This window comes from Pituophis catenifer, unplaced genomic scaffold (genome assembly GCF_029215685.1).
Source record: "Pituophis catenifer annectens isolate HBS135680 unplaced genomic scaffold, rPitCat1.0.hap2 SCAF_6, whole genome shotgun sequence".
NCBI classification, from domain to species: Eukaryota; Metazoa; Chordata; class Lepidosauria; order Squamata; family Colubridae; genus Pituophis; species Pituophis catenifer.
In genome coordinates, this window is record NW_027256886.1 from 25,135,816 (window position 1) to 25,156,172 (window position 20,357).

General features: G+C 39.8%; 2 protein-coding genes across 5 annotated transcripts in view; one reads left to right on the forward strand and one right to left on the reverse strand.

The window, feature by feature from the left end:
* Positions 1-8,562: 8,562 nt before the first annotated feature.
* PFN2 (profilin 2) lies at positions 8,563-15,967 on the forward strand. Its single transcript, XM_070946206.1, has 3 exons — positions 8,563-9,023; positions 11,917-12,109; positions 13,961-15,967. The coding sequence occupies exons 1-3, from the start codon at positions 8,892-8,894 to the stop codon at positions 14,056-14,058; spliced, it is 423 nt and encodes a 140-aa protein (XP_070802307.1). The 5' UTR covers positions 8,563-8,891; the 3' UTR covers positions 14,059-15,967.
* A 1,876-nt stretch (positions 15,968-17,843) lies between these two features.
* The window catches only part of RNF13 (ring finger protein 13), a 46,497-nt gene continuing 43,983 nt past the window's right edge, over positions 17,844-20,357 (reverse strand). For all 4 annotated transcript variants that reach the window (XM_070946202.1, XM_070946201.1, XM_070946203.1 and 1 more), the window contains one exon: positions 17,844-19,749. In XM_070946202.1, the coding sequence (XP_070802303.1) occupies positions 19,367-19,749 (383 nt within the window). In that variant the 3' untranslated portion in view covers positions 17,844-19,366. The remainder of the gene's footprint in view (positions 19,750-20,357) is intronic.

Below are 20,357 nucleotides of genomic sequence, written 5' to 3' on the forward strand. Positions count from 1 at the left end.
TATCTTTCAAAACCAGCTTTGAAAGCCCTCCTGTCTATATGGCTCTACAGCTCCTGTAGAAAAAGAGTTTTAGGTTCACACTTCTAAGCTGCCTTTTGTTTTCCTTAATTTAAATGGAAGTGCCAACTGAAAAATCATGTATTTTATTAAAATACAACATTTTTGGATTTTAAAAATATGCAGCATGGATTGTCTACTACTACAATTACAGCTCTAGAATATTTTCTTTTTGTTTTAGTGAAATGCAAAACGACCACACCCGGAGCCTCTATCAATGGCAAACATAGCTGAGCTATGGCCTCAGAGCAAGGTTAGGTCAATTTACTCCTAAGGCATAACCTTTCAAAAGCACTGATGAAATACCGTAAGTATGTCCATGTATAAGAAATAGAGTCTGGAGCACTTTCTATACCAGTGATGGCAAACCTTCACGCGCGCTCATTTGGGCCGTACTTCAGAAAAACCAAACTTCCGGTTTCTGGCGCACATGTACACCCGACAATCAGCTGGCCGGTGTGCAGGGGCACTCCAGTTTTCGGCACTGCCATGCGCACAAAGAACAGCTGATTGTTGTGTGCACATGTGCACCAGAAACCCAGAAGACAAACAGGCAAGGCCGCGCATGCTAGGCGACATGGCTTCGCATGCCTCTTTGGGCACGCGTGCCATAGGTTTGCCATCATGGTTCTATACACATCACTTACTGTTTTTTTGCTTAATTTTTAATACAGGTAGCCCTAGACTTACAATCATTTTATTTGTAAATTAGTAAAAAAGAGAGACCTTATCTCAACCACTGAGATGCCCATAACTTCCACAGGGCTAAATGCACTGTGCTATCTAAAGCTACTTTTTCTAAATTGGTGCCTTCCAAAAGATTTGATCTAGAACGCCTTTCAACATTCTAGAGAGGAATTTTGGAAATTGTCACAACATATCTGGATGGTATGAAATTAGGAAAAAAGGCTTAGAATTTGAGATAATTTCTTCTGAATATGGAAGAATTTCTTTATACGAGATTCCAACCAATACCCCAAATGGTTTTCTCTTTTTCTAGCCCTTCATCCCTTTCCGGTTTCAACTGTAACATCTTGAATAGTTTCAAGTTTTGATTTTTCAAGCTTTGCATAATGCTTTTATTGACTTGGCTTTGAATTGATGCGCTTTACATATTTGTATTTTACTGTACAGTATTGCTTAACCTTAAAATTGCTGACTGCTCCCTAGACAAGCTGTTTGCAAGCATCTTACAGATATCAAATTTTGCTGTCTGTATTTGTACACTGCAATAAAGCCATAATACAGTTTGCTGAATGCTGGCTTAAAATATTGGATGTACCCAACCATTGTAAATTATTCAACAAATCACAGCTTAAACAAACCATGGCGTAAGTGCAGCATGTACTCAGGTAAAATATTGGATTTTATCACTCAGTACTTCCTACCGATAGCGACTCGTGAAGTATGTGACCACAGCCTTTCTGAATTCTACTTGGAGATGCCAAGGATGAAACCTGAGACCAGGTTTGAAACCTGAGATCTGAGATCAGAAGTGTCTCAGCAGATTCTCAGCGTATGGAGATTCTCAGTCATCCAGGTCATGGTTGTCCCAAAGATGCTTTTTCAAGAGTCATCTGGACTTTTTGGTTTTTCTTGAAGATGTTTTGCTTCTCATCCAAGAAGCTTCTTCAGCCTTCTTGAAAAAACACCTTTGGGTCCTGAGACCAGAAGCTGCATCCTCTTCAGGCAATGTGTTCACACTTCGTGACAGGCAGCACAAGGAAGCACAAAGTTCACATGCACGTCATGTGTTAACTCTCCTGTCCCCTTTCTCTATGTTGTACATGTTATTCATATTCTGGAGCTACATCGCAACATAGTGTTCATACAGTGCCAAATATACTATTAGAGGCTTCCAGATTTCCTGCTCTAGTTGATTCTTTTACAGAACCACAATGAAATTAGCCTGTTGCAAAGCAACATGCTAGAAAACCAATCTTGTTTCCAATCAAATTTCTGGGTCTTGCAGGGCAGCTATGCTAGTACTTTGTTGGCAGCTGTGCTCACCTGGCCAGGAAAACCATCTTCCTAATGGACAGGTTCTCAGAATTTCAGATGTGGCTACCTTTTTAGGGAGATCATAAGCAACTTGCATGGAATTTTGCTAGAGGACAAGATGAAGATATATGAGGAACATTCATTGAAATGCGCAGTGTGTGCAGGTAGTCGGTAATCTATCACATTTATTTTGTGTCTGTTAAGTAAACAAAAGCTATTAACATGATATGTCAAAATACCTACCATTTATATAAGACATTTATAGTTTTCAAGCAATCCATGTCTATTACCTTAGCAATTCTTAAAACAATCTTCTAAACTATGTGACTGTTGCCTCCATATGGCAGATTGGTGAGGGAGGATGAGGCCTCCCAGAACACATACTTCTCTAGCATGCAACACAAAGAACAGTATAATTATACAAATCTCACTGTAATTGGCAGCTGTGTCCTTTCTTTTGTGGGGGGGAGGGGCAAAGGAGTAGGTCTATCAGCATTTTATCCAATGATGTTGATAGAGTAGAAAACAGTTTGTCACATCCCCATCATCAATTGTGATGTTTAAGACTATCTCAGTGGGGGGTGGGGGAACTCTGTGCATAGGACCAAACTCTCTACTTTGCCACAGCACAGGCACAATATGGCTGATCATCAGAAAGGCTTATAGTTCGAAAGAGGTCCCATGTTTAAATGCAGAAAGACCCAGGTTACATCTGTGGAAACTCTAAATAGGGAGGTAAAATATATGAATCAAGAGTTTTAAAATTTTGAAGATAAAAATTTACAAAAGTAGAAAAGAAAGGAAAAGAGGAAAGAAGGAAGACAACAAATGCAAAAAGAAAGAATGAAAAGAAATAAAACTTCCAATTTTAAGTACAAATGCAGAATAATCTCTTATTCTTTAGTTACAAAAAGAAAAAAAACTCTCATTACCTCTTTTTTCTAATCATCAAAACTATAAATCATATGTTCATTTTTTTCCCATTTGAGTAAAATGTCTATAGGGGGTTTCTAGTCAGCAATAAACATATTGTCTCCTCTGTAATCAAGGAAGGTAATTTAGCTATCTCCACAAATTCCATTATCTTCATCAACCATTTCTCCATTGTGTATAATGCCGAATCTTTCTACTTTTGTGCATATAATAATCTCACTAAATTTATACAGATTAACCTAGAACTAGCTATCTGATCTGGGCTGCAAGAATCCAGAGAACCCCAAGATAGAAGCAACAAGTTTTCTCTGTGCTGATATCTAAGGGCAGCCCAAATCTAGTAACCCTACTTCTTGTATTTTACCTCTGATAATCTCTCAAACAGTAGTCTTCTAAAGCAGTGGTTCTCAACCTGTTGGTCGGGACACCTTTGGGGGTCGAACGACCCTTTCACAGGGGTCCCCTAAGACCATCGGAAAACACATATTTTCAATGGTTTTAGGAATAATTTTATGGTTGGGGGTCACCACAACATGAGGAACTGTATTAAAAGGTCGCGGCATTAGGAAGGTTGAGACCCACTGTTCTAAAGGCTTGCTTTCATGAACAGTATTGGGAACTAGTGCTTATAAAAAAACACAGAGTAATTAAAAAAGAAAAAATTAGCATGTAAATGTGTGTAAAACAGCCTTAGTGCTTAAAAAGAAAAAGCATGTTTGGGAACTCTTGTTAATTCAGTCACAATAATAAAACTTCCAGTCCAAACAGAATCCAAAATTTGATATAAGTACATGTATATTAACAAGACCCTCTCTCCCTCGGTAGCACCCATTATATTTTCTGTTTCAACACCTCTCTTCTTTCAATATGCTTCTCATTTTTTTAAAATGCCGGTGTATCATGTATTTATATGCCATATGCAGCTTGCATCCCAGAACAAATGATGCAAAGTCCATTGTTCAAGTTTTACCTTGGCCATCCATTTAACAAATGGCCTCAGTGGCAAGTTAATGATTCACAACAAACTGTGATTTCCTTCTTAAGATTATTTGGTTTTGTTTCCAAAGGTACGAAACAACACCTAAGTGACCTTTGAGAATCTCAGAGTGCCAAACAGATCTGGAACTAGATGGCAAAGATGTCTACAGGATTTGCTGTACTTGTCAAAATGATGACAGTAGCATCAACTGCAAGCTCTGGCTCTTTTGTATGCTCAAATGGACAAAGCTTGTGGCACACCAGTACAACACTACTGTTGTTGCTTGCCCCCCCCTGCAGACACACCTACTAGTTAATGTATGGATGGAAGCCATCAAGAAAAGTTAGGCTAGATTAGAAAGATGAAAAAGTATCCCAGGTGACAAAAGGCACAATCATTTACACAGGCTTAGCAAGAAAAATATGAGGCTGTGCCCAAGGTCACCAGGTTTGACTCAAACCAGTCTTAAGCTCTCACTTCTTCTGGGCTTGGTCAGGAAAGAGACAAAAATTCCTTCTCATCCTGTCCTGTCTTTCTGGTCTGAGCTGTAATTATTGTTGCAGACTTTCTTGAAGGTTATCTCCATATTATGTTTTCGTTTTTAATTAATGTAATGCACCCGCTATAATAGTTCTTCTCAACTGGCATTCTGTGAGAGGGCAATAGGGGTTCTGTGGGACAGTGTAATTACAAGTGGGAAAAGTATCTTTTTTTTTTAACCACCGTCCAATGCTAGAGCTATCTAGTTTTCTTCTTTTATTTCTATCATTTCTACTGACATTTAATCTACTAGATCCATGATGGCGAACCTATGGCACACGTGCCCAAAGTGGCACGCAAAGCCATGTCGCCCGGCATGCACAGCCTTGCCTGTTTGTCTTCCAGATTTCTAGTGCGCATGTGTGGGCATGATGATCAGCTGTCCTTTGCGTATGCGGGAGTGCAGAAAACTGGCATGCGCATGCACACCGGCCAGCTAATTGTCAGGTGCGTATGTGTGCCAGAACCTAGAAGTTCGGCTTTTCTGGAGTGATCCTTCATGCACGCGGTAGTGCTGAAAATCGGCCTGCTCATGCTTGCCAGCTGATCGTCAGGCACGCATGCGCACTGGAATCCAGAAGTTCGGCTTTTCTAGAGCATGGTCCCAACAAGCACACGTGTGTGACATTTCCGCGCAACCTTTTCGGTACTCGGTGCTGAAAAAGTTTACCATCACTGTACTAGATTCTTTCAAGTCACTGAGTCAATATATGTAGTACTTCTACACTGCTGTTATATTATTAAACTTGTTTTAAAATTATATTTTACTGATAATGATTGGTTACAGTTGTACCATTTCTGTGAATCCTAAATGTATCAAAGAGCGCTACTCAAAGAAAGTGCTATAAATATGAACCACCCAGAGATTTCAAATCCACTCTTGTTAAGTGATATTATTGTTACTGACTTAGGGGAATATGATGATTTAACTTTATGAGTAAGAAATCTTGGCCTAACTAACATAAGCTAATTATAGTAGCTGAAATTGATGGCATATTTGAAGGAAAGAGTCAGTGTAGTTTTACTTACATACTAGTTTCCAGTTTACAAAGAACTGTTAGAAAAATTAACATTGGAAATACACTGATCATTTTGGAACACAGGATCTCTATCTCATCTATGCTTTTATGTGCTCTTTATATATGTTTAATTTCCAATACAGTCACATAAAAATCTACTGTGTGATAAACATATTGCACAAAACACAGCATAGACAACAAATTGTGTATTTTCTTTTCCTCCTTGAAAAACATTTGAAGGAGAAATATTCAAAATATTTTCTGGTGCTGCACTGAAGAGACAATGAAAGCTGAAATCCTGTAGCATCTTAATTTGAAAGTAAGTTGCTTGGAATAAAGGAATTTATTTCTGAGCTGGCAGATATAGGACTTCTCTGCATCCATGTCCATTCGCAGGGTGGGTATGTCCAATTATGACATCTTGTAGAACTAAGGAAGTGTGCCTATTCAGCTACAATTTCTATCCTCTGGAGAATTCATGTGATTCTCTTAAGTTATTTAAGAAATTATTGAAGACTTGATTGTTCTCAAAGACCTGGGGACAAAGACACTGTGAATTCCCTGTTAGTTCTTTAGACCATTTTGTTTTAATCTTGTTTTGAATCCTTTGCTTTTCTGGTCATAGGATAAGTTGCATCAAGTGGAAACCTTACATGCCAGTCTTTTGGTTTAAGTGGTTTGTGGTTCTCACAAAGTTATCAATCTAATAAAGACTGAGGCCTAGATGTAATCTCAATTAATTGCAAAATAGGATGTACTTCCAGCCAAGTATAACAGCTTTAAAACCACAATTTGCTTAAGTACAAAGTATTTTTAAGTTTCATATCTGACTAACACTCTTTCACAATCATTGATAGTGCAATTACTCTAAGGAAAGTTGGTATAACAAAGAAACAAATCTACAAATGATTTGTTCTTACTTTAATGAGAAATTGAAATGGGAACTCACAATAATATGGGATAAATCAACACGTTATCCTACAAATTTTATACACACACACACACAAACATTTTTGTTAATTGGGGTGTGGATGTGTGTCTTACTCCTTAAGTGGAAAGAATCAGAACTCATTTCTGGTTGGGATTTTAAGTGTTTTAAGATATGAAATGGGAACCCTAAGTCTCTCCAAGACTTTAGACACAAATTTTACCTGCTGTACCTTCCAAATGTAAAAAGGTTACCACAATGTTGCCCCTACTTACTCTGGGACTCACAAAAGGAATGGGGTGGCAGGCAGAGGTGGGTTTCAGCAGATTCTGACCAGTTCTGGAGAAAATCTTTTATAAAAGATTTTTAAAATTTTAAATATCTTTTAGTATTTATATATTCAATTTTAAATTGGTTTTAAAAGTTTGGGGTTTTAAATTTGTCGGGGCCAAAATTATTTAATTTGATTTTATTCTATTTTTTAAATTTTGTATTGTATGTGTTTTTATTGTCTGGCTGTGCACCGCCCTGAGTCCTTCGGGAGTAGGGCGGTATAGAAATCTAATAAATAAATAAATAAATAAATAAACTGGTAGCAGAAATTTTGAGTAGTTTGGAGAACCGGTAGTAAAAATTCTGACTGGCCCCGCCCCCATCTATTCTCTGCCTCCCAAGTCCCAGCTGATGGGTAGGAAATGGGGATTTTGCAGTAACCCTCGCTTAGATTGGGAAGGGAGATTTTACAGTATGCTTCCCGTCACACCCACCAAGCCATGCCATGCCCACCAAGCCATACCCACAGAACCGGTAGTAAAAAATTTTGAAACCCACCACTGGTGGCAGAACATGGGAGGGTCCTCTGCCTTCTGACAATCCTGGGATACATAGAACAAATCCATCTATATTTTACCATTTTATAAGGATCTCGGTTTGGTTCTAATTCAGGCTGAAAAATTAACCAGTAACAGAGTACATAAACAATCTAGGCTTTCTCTCTCATTAGAGGTTCCCCATTTATTTATGGAGGAAAGTTAAGAAAGTAGACAAATCTCAGAATGCATGCTCTTTGGTTATTTCCTAGCTATTCAGACAATCAATGGATTCTGGCTCTTTTAACAGACAATATTTATAAACCATTTATGGGGGGGGTGGGCAATCTCCTTATAAGTTTTTCAAAAAGAAATCCACATTGGGATACTCTCAGCTTGCAAACATATCCTTTCATACCTTTTCTTGAAAGCAAGCGCCTCACCTGAAGTTGAACAGCTTGTTTCAGAGAGCAATTAATTTCAAGTCCATATGCTTTTTACAGGGTTAACACGAATAACCAATAATTTAGAAATCAAAATAGCTTTTCTTTAGTAATAGTTTTTGCATCACCCTAACTAACGGGTTCACGCCGTTAGCGCCGCTGCATACAAAGAATTCCTATGCAGACATCCGCAATATTGCACCCTCAATAGTTACTCACTGTTCTTACTCGGATTTAAGATCAGCGCTTCCCCCCCCCTCACCCCCAACGCTTAGTCAGAGCGTTGTTTGCTGGAAATAGCTGCAAGAATGCAAAAAAAAAAAAAAAAAACCCTTCAATGCCATACGGAACCCGCCCCCCTCAAGAATGGAAGTTTGGCCGTGCAGGTGTCCAAGGGTAGCAAAGCTCCAACATGACCACAACCAACTTTAAAAAGGAGCGCTGAAAGGGAGGAGGAGCACTGCACAGCAAAGCCTGAGGTCAAAGCTGATCCAGGTAGAGTTTCACACCCACCCACCCAGGAAGCGACCACCCCACCTTTTCCTCCGGTCCACGTTACCCTCATTCAGTTGCTCTGCAGCTGCCACGAATCCTCGCCCGCAGAAGCAGCTACGGTGCAGACACAGCCAGCCGGGGTCCGGCAATCCCCTCCCCACTAATAATATCAACGCAGCAGCTCCTTCTCCTCTCTCCCCCATGCGCAGAACAGCGTATCCCTCCGCCCCAAACCCAACGTTGGGAAGCGGCGGCAGGAGCCGGCGGCGGAGGGATCCTCGCGAGCGGAGGAACCGCGGTAGAGCAAAGAGCGAGCGGCAGCTCGCACTCTTTCCCCCCCCTTCCCCGGCCGTCTCCCCCTCCTGCGCCTCCTCCTGACGCCGTTCTTTGCTGCGGGGCCGGTTGGGCGCTGCCTGGTGGCCTCGGCTCCGGCTGTCTGTGGGGAACGGCCATTAAAAAGCGAGCGGGCGGGCGGCCATCGCGGCAGTCGCCAGCGCCTCAGGTGGACCCACCCCCTCGGTCCCCTCCCCCGCTCCCTGCCTCGCCGCCTCCCCGCCGCCGCGCAGAGAAGCTGTCCGCTGCGGGGCTGCTCGCTCCGGCTGCCGCCTCCGTCCCCCCTTCTCGCCCGCCCGCCCGCCTCTGCCGCCGAGCCCCGGCTTCCGCCCCCCGCCCCCCCACCCACCGAAGATGGCAGGCTGGCAGAGCTACGTGGATAACCTGATGTGCGATGGCTGCTGCCAGGAGGCCGCCATTGTCGGCTACTGTGACGCCAAGTACGTCTGGGCAGCGACGGCCGGGGGCATCTTTCACAGCATTACGGTAAGGGGAAACCCGCGGCGCCCGAGAAGAAAGGAAGGAGCCATCCCGGAGGGGCGGGGGGGTGAGGAAAGGCAAGGAGGCGACCCGAAATTTGGGAAGGGGACCAGGGGTGTGTGAGGGGGGAGGGGGCTTCCTCACAGATGCTGGGCTTTGGATCCGTATCGCATTGGGCGAGCCGGGAGCCCAGCTCCGCGGGTGGGGTAGAAAGGGCTGCAACGGAGCTACTGAGGGCTGCCGATCCCTCGAAGCCCGGCGGGGCACCTTCCCGTCTCTTCGTTTCACACGCGTCCGCAGCAGCAGCAGCGCCGCTTGCGGAGGGGGCTCGCCTTCTCTTCCCACCGCCGGGCCCGGGTGGGAAGGGCCGCCCGCTGCCCCGTCCGGCGCTTCCCTTTCTCTGCCTCCCCTCCCCCGCGCCGTCCTTTAGAGAAATCCTTGGAAAGTGGCGAGGGAAAGAGGCGGGCGGGCGGGAGAGAGAGAGAGAAGAAGGGGGGGCGGGGAGTTCCCTCGTGGAAGAAGGGTTTTTTTTTTTTTTTGCTCCGCGGCCGCGGCGTTGGCCTCTTCCCGCGGAAAGTCGTCTCCCGAGAGACCCAGCGGGATGAACGCGTGAACCGAAAGCGAGCCGCTCTTTTTTATTTATTATTCTTATTCTTATTATTCCCCCGCCCCCGGGAGGGTTTAAGGGCTTGGAAGGGAAAGGCTCCTCGAGAGCTGGCCCTGGAGGGGATAGTCGTGACTTGAGGCGGGGGGGGGCGGAGAATAAAGGGCCCCAGATTGGGAGGTTGGGGGGGGGAGCTGCCGTTGGGAGTTTCGCCCCACATTTCAGGTGCACGTGGGGCCAGGGTGAAGGTAGAAAAGCCCGATCCTTCTTATGGGGGGGGGAGTGGGAGGGGGGCACCATTTTGTACGGTAGGGTGCGGGGGCGTCTTTACTACCAGCATTGGACTAAGTCATGCCCGGCAACAGAGCGGGAGGAGGAAGAGGGAAAAAGGCCGGACCCTGGAAAGGGCGGGCGCGCGGGCGCTTGCGGATGATTCAGAGGGAGTTTAGCGTAGGAATCCCTTCGTCTGCCTCGCGCTGCTGGGGAGGGATTTGCGAATGCAGCGTAGGAGGCTTTTGTGAATCCGTTCCTCGCCAGTTGCTCCAGGTTTTTCGCCTCCAAGATGGCGCATTGCCGCTGATTTTTTTTTTAACCCCTCCTTTTCTCACTTCTCTCTCCCGAGATATTAATCACCTCGGTTCCTGCACTGCAGTCTTCGTCTTCTCGCCCCTTCCTTCTCTCTCTCCCCCCCCCCCATCCTGGCTTTCGGACTTATCCTAAAGTGCCCTGGTCCATAGCAGTAGAGCTGATAAAGGAGAGGGATGATCCCTCTAAGAAGGTTCCGTATTGTGTGCTGACCAGCCGCTGTTTGCAGGCTGAAACACCGCAATTATTGGCATGATATAAATATTTATACACATAATCTTCGTCGTGCCAATGCATTCGAAGTGCAATTTGATGTTGCATTACAATCCTGATCATGGCTGGCTTTTTTTCTCCGGAATGCCATTTTGGCTAACTGCTTGCCTATCTGTGCAGGCATGTGCAAAAATTGACAAACTATTGAAATATGTTTTTCTCATTTGTTAAAAATCTATTCCAAGAATAATGACAATTTTGCTTTAGGTATCAGCAATGTTAAGATAAGGCGTAAAATATTGCTTTATCTGCAGCAGGTGTAGATGGATTAAAAAAGCAGTGCCCTTGGTGGCTGCTGAGCTAGTCTTTCTCTAATGTTGAGATGGTGATCATGATAGGTAGACTCCTGGCCTGTACTTGGGAATGACTAGGGCCTGCTATGACTCTGCAGTTCCATTGGAAGGAGACGCCTTCCAATGGAAAACGTGTGGGGAACACATTTTCTAGCTGAGCTGCCTCTTTTGTTATTGTCTGTATTGTTTGAACAAAATGCTGGCCTGGGTTTAGAGAAAAAAGACTGATTTGTAAGCAGCTTGCTTATTCTATTTCCAGCTGTTAAAACAGGCCATGTTTGTTGCTTCATTTCCCTCTTCTATATAGCTATCCGATGCCTGGCAGTTCTGAAAACCTATCCATTTTTGTTTGCAAAAGCACAAATTTGCAGTAATGGGAGGTAGAACCCTGTGTACTTTACATTTGAGAAACCTGATTTAAGAAGCCCTAAAGCTCTAGATATAAATAATTAAGGATAGTCTGCATTTTGTCCTTCAGTATTTAATGTATACTATTAATGCCTTAAAGCTGTAGTTACATTACATCTAAGAGGGTTTGTGGACAGCATAAGGCTTTTAATGGATTGGTTCACCTTCTGTCTCAGATCTATGTTGAATCCAAAGGTGGTGCCTATTCATATAGTAAAATGTCTATGGTGTCCATTCCTATACTTCTCTTTGATATTTATTTAAGAAATAGCTCCTTAACCTGCATATAATTTTGTTAATGTTCAAAATAACTTTTTTACAGTAGAGTTCCAAGCAAAGATGCATGACTTAACCACAAATATTTCATGCATCCCGTGCAATCTTAGAGCCTGTACAAAAGCTGGCATCAATTTGTAAATTTTAAAACTACTAAACAGAATTATTGGAAATATATAATAAAATGAATTTTATGTTACATTTTATTTATTTAAATCTTTGTTCTGGGTTCACCTACTTTTTAGAGTGCAACTGTGGCATGTCACTCAAATTAAAATGTGCTTTCTGCTTAGAGATTGCACTTCATAGCTAAAGCACAATCCCTTGAGTTCAGATTTCCACCTTTATGTTAAATTGCTAGAGAACTTGCTATTGAACTTAAACAATTTCTAGATCCATAGATTCTTCAGTGTGCAACATTAAAGATTCAACTAAAATTCTGGATTTCTCTCTTTGACAGCCTATAGAAATAGATATGATTGTAGGAAAAGACCGCGAAGGTTTTTTTACCAACGGTCTGACTCTTGGTGCAAAGAAGTGTTCTGTGATCCGAGATAGCCTCTATGTGGATGGTGACTGTACAATGGACATCAGGACAAAGAGCCAAGGTGGCGAACCAACATATAATGTTGCTGTAGGCAGAGCTGGACGAGGTAAGCTTTTTCTTCCATTATTGTTTGATTTGCTTTTTTGTTAAATAGTAGAAAATATGCAGTCAATAAATAACTTCAAGTTATATCCAATCAAATTTGTTCATAAAACTGTTTTGTCCATATTGGTAGTGCAAGATTCACAGTTAACATTAAGGCTTAATGTTGAGAATGTAAATGAGTTGACTACATTATTTACTTTCGAAAAGACAACCTGGATTTTTAATTTGTGGCATATGTATGTAGCATTAGAGAGCAGGGGTATCCTTAATCATTCAACTGTTCATTTCAATAGTTCACAAACTTACATTAAGCTCACAGGCATTCCATTAAATCATTTTCTGAACTTGGAGTGGGTACAAGTAGTTCCCAATTTATGATTACAGTTGAGGACAGAATTTCCTTTGCTAATTGAAGTGGTTATTAAATCAATGGCTTCCCCCATTGACTTTGTTTGTTGGACACCACCTGGGAAGGTCAGAAATGGTGATCATGTGATCTCAGGACACCACAGCCATTGTAAATACATGCCAATTGCCAAGCACTTGAATATTGATCACATTACTGAGGATGTGATAGTCATAAGTGCGAAGACTGGTCGTCTTTTTTTTTCCCAGCACCATCATAACTTAAAAGTTGGTGTTAAATGAATGGTTGTAAGTTTATTTATTTATTTATTTATTATATTTATATACCGCGATTCTCCCGAAGGACACAGGGCAGTGAACAGCCAAGATCAAATACATAAATATAAATATATAAATATATAAAATTACTGCTGGTTCGAATCTCTCCAAGGCTCGAGGTTGACTCAGCCTTCCATCCTTTCTAAGGTAGGTGAAATGAGGACCCAGTTTGTGGGGGCAATAAGCTGACTTTGTATAAATGTACAAAAGTATGAAGGCTATTGCTTAAGGCATCGTAAGCCGCCCTGAGTCTCCGGAGAAGGGCGGCATATAAATCAAATTTTAAAAAAAAATTAAAAACAATTTAAAACCAGATTAAATACTTTGGCCCATAATTAAAAACATCCCATTAAAATCCAATTTAAAATTTTAAACCGTTAAAATTAGGCTAGCCCGGCTTGCTGGAATAACAAAGTCTTCAGGGCAAGATGGTAAGTTAATGATTACCTGTATTACTTTTGGCTTCAGAGTTCAAAAGGTCCCTCCAAACACTGTGGGTTGCACTTATAGCATAAATAAGAAATGTATACTGAAAGATACCAAAAATTTAGTATTCGCTACATTTACATCCTGTCATTTCTCTGGAAGTTCAAGGTCTTATTTTCCCCCAGTCCTCTAGGGTAGAGTAATTTGAGAATAACTTGCCAATTGTCAAGTCACTGCTCGGATGTGGATTTGAATATGGTTGTTTCAGATACAAGTCCAGCATCTTAATCAGCTGAGACTTTAAGTATACAGTGTATAGAAAAAGCAGAATAATATATACATGGACACTCTTTTGTAGTGAGAACATCTTGAGAACAGAATTATTATATATTTTAGTGACATCTGCTGGCATACAGGAGAACCTACAAATATGTTCTAAATATTTCTGAACTATGCTATTCTGAGTTATACTGCAAATAATTCTGATCATATTTAAGCCAAGTGTTTTGGTATATTTACTGTAGTTATTTCAGCTATAATTCCCACATAAAAATGCTATTTCTCAGACATTAGAGTTTATCTGCCTGCAATTTTTTATTAAAACTTTAGAAAAAGAAACATTCAAACAAAGAATAATCCTAGGTGATTGTTCTAATGTGAAACATCTGAGTATTCTTATTACAATGCTTAATTAACACTTGGAATGATTTTTAACACTTTTTATAATTGTTTTCTCTTTCAGTCTTGGTCTTCGTAATGGGCAAAGAAGGGGTCCATGGAGGCGGATTGAATAAGAAGGCATACTCAATGGCAAAATACTTGAGAGACTCTGGGTTCTAGTTGCTAGGCAGACTGTTAAGTATTAGGGAAAATTGCTATTAAACTTTCCTGACAGTAATCTACATTGTGGAAACTTTATTAGCAATGCAGGGTGATGGGGAATGAACCTGTGTCTCCTTTGTATCCCTCTATTGGTGGGGAAAGGTGTTATTCTTTCTTTATTTCTGTTCATCCTTGTTTCCTTGTGTACTCCAGCATTGGTTATGGTTATGGGAAAGAGAAACTGTCCAAAGAGGGACACTCAATAAGAAAGCTAATGAACTGGCTTTACACCTGCAGAGGTTTGTTATCTAAACAACCTCTCCCCATTCACATAGCAACTCTCATCACAATCCTCTTGTGTTAACCGTACTACTAGCCTAAAGATGGCAATTTATTTACACATCTTTTCCCTGATGTCATGGCTTCAGTTACTCTTTTCGTTGGTATGTTAATCATTGTTGTATCCACATTCTGTATCTGGCACCATCTATTGCAAACAGATGATATGCATGATACATTGAAACCTTGGGAAGAAAATCATGCTAAGTCCAGACTTTGCTTTGTCTTAGCGATTAATGTGACACTGAGAACTAAACCAATTTAAATGAAGTGAAATAAAGGTGCCGATTGTACAATCAAGATTGATCAATGCCTCTTCAGCACTTTGAGCATTTACACAGCTCATTAGTCTTCCTTTGTAGAGCATGGTTGGGAGGGGTAAAGTGCATGCATATCTCTACTTTCTTCCCCTTGTCCTCATCCACTTTTTTGTTTCTTTGCTTCCATCTTCTATCTATAAATACATTTTTTAAAATACAGTGCCTGGTTTGTTTAACCAATTTGCTGCTTGAAAGCTGTTAAAATTGTTGCTCTAGTTTTGTTGTTGCTCTTCTGTGTAGACTTGCAAAACTCTCCATGATGTCTGAAGCACATCCTGCTTTAAAAGGGTAACTGCAAAACTATGAAAAGGTGCCGATGCACTTCTCCCATCACCAAACCACCATCACCATCTTGAATGAATCCCCAGGGACATTCCATCACCACAATAGCTCAGGCACGTAACTTTCTTTGCCAGCTCCTGTTCTGTAGTTGAACTGTAAAAAGGCTGCCATCATGGACTTTAGATATCCCAGTGTAACCATCTGGAGTGTGTCCAGTTCCATTTTTTTTTCATAGGACCAATTTTGATTTGCAGCTTGGGTTTTATATGATACTGCAGTGTCACTGTCAGCAAACTGCCACCTTTGGTTATACAGGTAGCACCTTGACTGACATCAGTCTGTTGGAACGTTGAAAGGATATTAAGACTTGCTACTTTGATACCAGTGTATGTTTTGAAGGTTGGTAGTTTTAAAATAAAAGTTCAAATAATACCATTTCAAATCTAATTTTCATTTGGCCTGTCATGCCCTAGCTGCAGAAATTGTGAAGTAAATTGCCTTGTGCATTAGTCATCTGAAACGTGTAACCAAATTGTCAGTTTGAGCACGGTACTAACATGTATGTCCATTTAAAAGAGAACTGCAGAACTCTGTATACCGAAAATGAAAGATGGTCTTGGTTGGAATAACTGAGTTGGCTGTCTTGTGATAAATTTTTAATATGTATTCTGTGCCATACTAATGTTTAAAAAAATGATCTGTTGCTATTGTGAGATGGATTTTAACTAAAAGAATGGCTTCTTCTGAATGGCACTACTTTAGGGACACTCTAGTATTTGCTTCTATTGTTTGAGCCTTGTGGATAATGTACAGACTTAAACAAATTCTTGTTGCTGATTTGTTCATTTATTTCCCTGCACTTTGTTACATCTGGGATACAGTCTAACTCATCTGATTTAATATGCATTTCAAAAAATGCCATAACTATTAAACACCTTGTTTACAGACAGATGAAATAAATTTATTCCAACCAAATAAATTATGAATTAGTGTGTTATGTGGTGTTTTTTTTTTCTTCGTTGCCCTTATGGATTATCTATCTTATACTTACACTATTTTTTTTCTATTAAGATAGGTATAAATTAAATTATCATGCAATCTGTTGAATTTAGTGAATAATAATCCTCTGAAGATCCTTTAATAAATATCAATCACATTTTTCAACAGATCTGGGAGAGGGAAGAAATCTATTCAATTATGTCAGTGTTGCTTTTGCTGTACATCAACTGAAAATCATTAAAACCAGCTTGGTCAACAGAAAAAGCTTGCTAGATAGCCAAATTTAGAGCTATTGCTGAATCTTGATTAATATAGCTATACTGACATTTAGATTTTTGTCTGTTTTGAAAAATCCAGCTTCAGTGGAAGATTTCAATTTTTAGCATTATCATCCTTCCAATGTTTTTATTCAATCTCAAATTTATTAATTTTTACTGATTTCTGGTAAATAACATTTATTAAATTTGCTTATCGCCCATCTTGACACAATGACTCTGGGTGCCTTATAACATTGAACCATAAATATATGAATAAATATATTACCATTTACAACTTGGTGGCTTTAAAATTAAGTTATATTACAATTGGAGGAGGTCCCAGCTATTATGGTAATACATAGATGTCCACAAACCACATATAGCCTGATATTGTGTAAGCCTTTGTATGTTCAAAAATTAAAGCAAGTCTTTACACTTCCACCTTTAAACAATCCCCCAATCTCTAAATCATATTAAAGCTAATTTAAGAAAGGAAATGGCAATTATCACCCAGAGGCTTTCCACTCCCCTTTTATAAACACCTCAAAAGTAAAAAAAATAGAGCTCTTTTCAGTGATAGAAAGCATCCTGTAGTTTACCAGGCAACATATGGCCATGTATCATTGCTCAAAGTTCTTCCCTTATTTTTCATAGCAAACCAATAAATCATTAGGATCTTGCAATCTAAAACTTGTCTAAAGTTTGATGTAAACTAATCTCTGAAGCCTCTATATCCGTGGAAAATACAAATACATAAAGGTATGTCAGTTGGATGAAAACCTGAATGCCAACTTCACTTTTTCGCTAATAATAGGATTTAAGACTTAATGCTGAGATGCGCCTCAGAATTCCAAGCAGCTTGCCAAGTAATAATTTTAAAGTCTATGCCTGCCATGTTCTTCAAATAAGCAATATTGTTCTTTAAAAAAATCTTTTTAGGATGAATATTTGACAATTAGTTTAAAAAAGCAAATAAGGTTTAAGAGTCACAAGTTCAATAGAGGAACTGTTTTGTTTTAGACAAATGATAAAGCACAGACTTCTTAAAATATAAAACTGATAAAACAGCTACTGAAATGTTTACTAAGGGAAAAATGTGTTCATTAATTGGATAAATTGAAGAGCTTGCAAAACAGTTGCCTGAATAAATTAATACTTGCTAATTCTAGTTGTCTCTGCTCATAGGTGATAGGTGCTGCACATTTTAGAAATCAAACATTTCAGTCCAATATTTAAGATACATCAAGCCCTTTAGAACAAAATTCAATACTTTAAAAGTGTGAAGTATAGAATATACTTGTGTTGATGAGTCACAGTAAGGGCTTTTTTATTAATTGTACAAATACTAATGTGAAAATTGAAGTAATTTATAAACAGTTTGATTTTTTTCCCCTTGTTCACTTTCTTGAACCTTATTTAGGCATGAAAGCCAGCTGGGTGACTTTGGCAAGCCACTCTCCTTCAGCCCAACTCACCTCATAGCATTGTTATGGAGAAAATAGGAGGAGGAAGAAGTTCTAGATATGTTTGCCATCTTAGTTATAAAAATAATAAAGGCTTGATAAAAATACAATAAATATGTGAAAGAGAAGTTATTTCTTACTTGTTCAGAGAGGCTCCCAAACTTATTATTTTTTTATTATTTTTTATTTATATATTTGCCATGTTAGTTATAAAAATAATAAAGACTTGATAAAAATATAATAAATGTGTGTGTGTGAGAGAAGTCAATTCAGGTGTGGATGACCTAATTTGCATTTAGGAATCCAGTATGTTGCATGCATAAGCAAGCATTTTCAAAGCTTATGGCTATCATGCTAGTTCACAGGTCTCAGTCAGATGCAGCTTCTTCACAAAGAGAATGGCATTTATTTATAAAAAAAACTATAGCAAGAGTGGTTAATTGAAATTTCTAGTAATCTGCTGCCTAAACACCAGCCATGCAGGAAAGGGGTAAAACCATTTTTGGAAGGATAAAGGAATTCACACAGCCTGTTTTAATGTAGATCCACATATACTGGCAAAATGGCTATTAAAGTGGAAAACGTATTTATTAACATCCTTTCAAACTTTCCTGTACAAGGCTATATAAAAAAAAATCCCTGTAATTTGACTATACAGAAGCATGGCTACATTTTTTTTTTACATAGTTACACTTCTATATAATGAAGTTCTTTTCATGATAACAGTGTAAGTAAAATCCTGTTAGCTATGAGCACTCATTTTCAAATTCAATACGTAGTTTGATTTATTTCTCTGCATAGTTTTTATCAAGCTAATGTAGTATCAGACGTTCTTATTACAAGATATACCTCCTTTGTGAATCAGTACTGCACACAAAATTGTTTCCAAATACAGCATACACAAAATTAAATGTTCTAGTAGGTGGTGTGCTTTAAGGTTGTCTTTCTACAACCTGGTCCCAATCCCTGTCTGAAGAAAGCGGAGTATTAGCGAAGTATGCCAACGAACATGGGGGTTATCCTGTTTATTTCCTTAAAGATGGGCTAAGCTAAGTCATGTTGCGATTTCTTTGCCAGGTGCTTGCAAATGCAATAGGATAATGAAAAAGACAGTCAAAATCCTTCACAGAGCTCAAAGCTCCAATTCCTGTTTGTTGGGAAATACTCTTGGCAGACAAATACAGAACAAGCATATCTTGTTCTTTAAAAGGTGCTGGTTCTTGTAGAGAAAGCCTTCACAGACATAACACCCATACATTTTTTGGTTGGATGGATGTTTAGGGTAGTACTTACCATACGTTTAACAAATAACTAAATAAGTCACTGTTTACTTATACCCTTGTAGCAGGGAAAACACATGTACGGTCTTGGTTCAACTTCATTTAACAAGATGCTGATATACCTCTTTTGTGGGGGTGCATTATATTTAGTGGTGGAAGCCCCATTACTAACATTGTGAAGTCCTGTTAAAATGCTTGTCTTCAAGACAAACCGAATAAACAAAAAGAAAAGAAACCTGCAATGAGATTAAACTATAGAATGCTATATGAACAGGTGCTTCTAGTGAAGCAATGGAAGGGCTGCAATGCACTTCTCTTATGTACAAGTACATAAGGTGAGAGGTCTCTGGGGAGAGGAGTTCATGTAACACTGCCCATTTTTCAGTTCAAACAGCATCTGCTGCTCTGTAATCTTTTTCATCATTGGGCTGTAGCTGGACTATTACACTTTCTTCCGTCACTCCATTCTCTGCATCACTACTGTCAATATCTTCATTTCTTTCCTCCTCCTCCTCCTCCTCTTCCTCGTAGTCTGAAGATTCTGTCATATTTGGATGAGAGTATGACTCTGATAATGCCCCAAAAGACTGAGTGCTAACTGAAGCAATCGGCCTAAGCAAAGGAGTATTCTCAGAGACTTCATTCTCCTCCTGACTGCTGTCTGTTTCAGAATCAGAATCTCCCTGAGAAGGGACCACTTTCTGTTTACAGACAGGACACGTTTTCTTCGTTTTAGTTAGCCAAGGATCCACACATTTGCAATGGTAGGCTGCCAGAAAAAAAAGAGGAAGGGGAAGGAGAGAGAGAGAGAGAGAGGTGTTTGAAGGAGACTGGGGAAAATGGGCAGTTATAGGCAGTTTGGGGATAATTTTACATGTTTTATGATAATACACAAGGCACTCTGTGCCACCCACCTTCAGACCATTTTTTTCTATAGAAGCCAGTTTACTTCTGAAGAAACTATAGATGCTATTTGTGTGTGTTTTTAAGTTGTTGCTGCTTAGACATTATCCGACTGCAGAGCTGTAGCCAACGAAATGTCATTGCTGAATTTAAGAACTGAAATAATGTTGGGCCTCTGAATAGTCTTACATATTCAGGTGATAGTTATTAGTCTATTATAATGCCTACAATCATAAGATGCGGTACAAAAAATAAAAGTTAAACTGGCCCTTCAAGTCTGCAATCAAACATTGTGCTCCTTGTACTAATTTCTACTACTAAGAGTTGAATTTCAACTATTATGAAAAATTAAGTTCAACAAAAATCTGTGTTTGTGGAAAGTTATAAATGTGGAATTTAAAGAGCACAAACAACAGAATCCACCACAGGAAATTATTTAGCTACAAGCAATGTTACATTTTTACCTGTAAGCAA

Bases quoted from the DNA above. Each gene is read 5' to 3' on its own strand.
- PFN2 (XM_070946206.1), top strand. From the start codon at position 8,892: ATGGCAGGCTGGCAGAGCTACGTGGATAACCTGATGTGCGATGGCTGC. The intron at 9,024-11,916 runs GTAAGGGGAAAC...TCTCTTTGACAG, and splicing joins GCATCTTTCACAGCATTACG to CCTATAGAAATAGATATGAT. The intron at 12,110-13,960 runs GTAAGCTTTTTC...TTTCTCTTTCAG, and splicing joins TGTAGGCAGAGCTGGACGAG to TCTTGGTCTTCGTAATGGGC.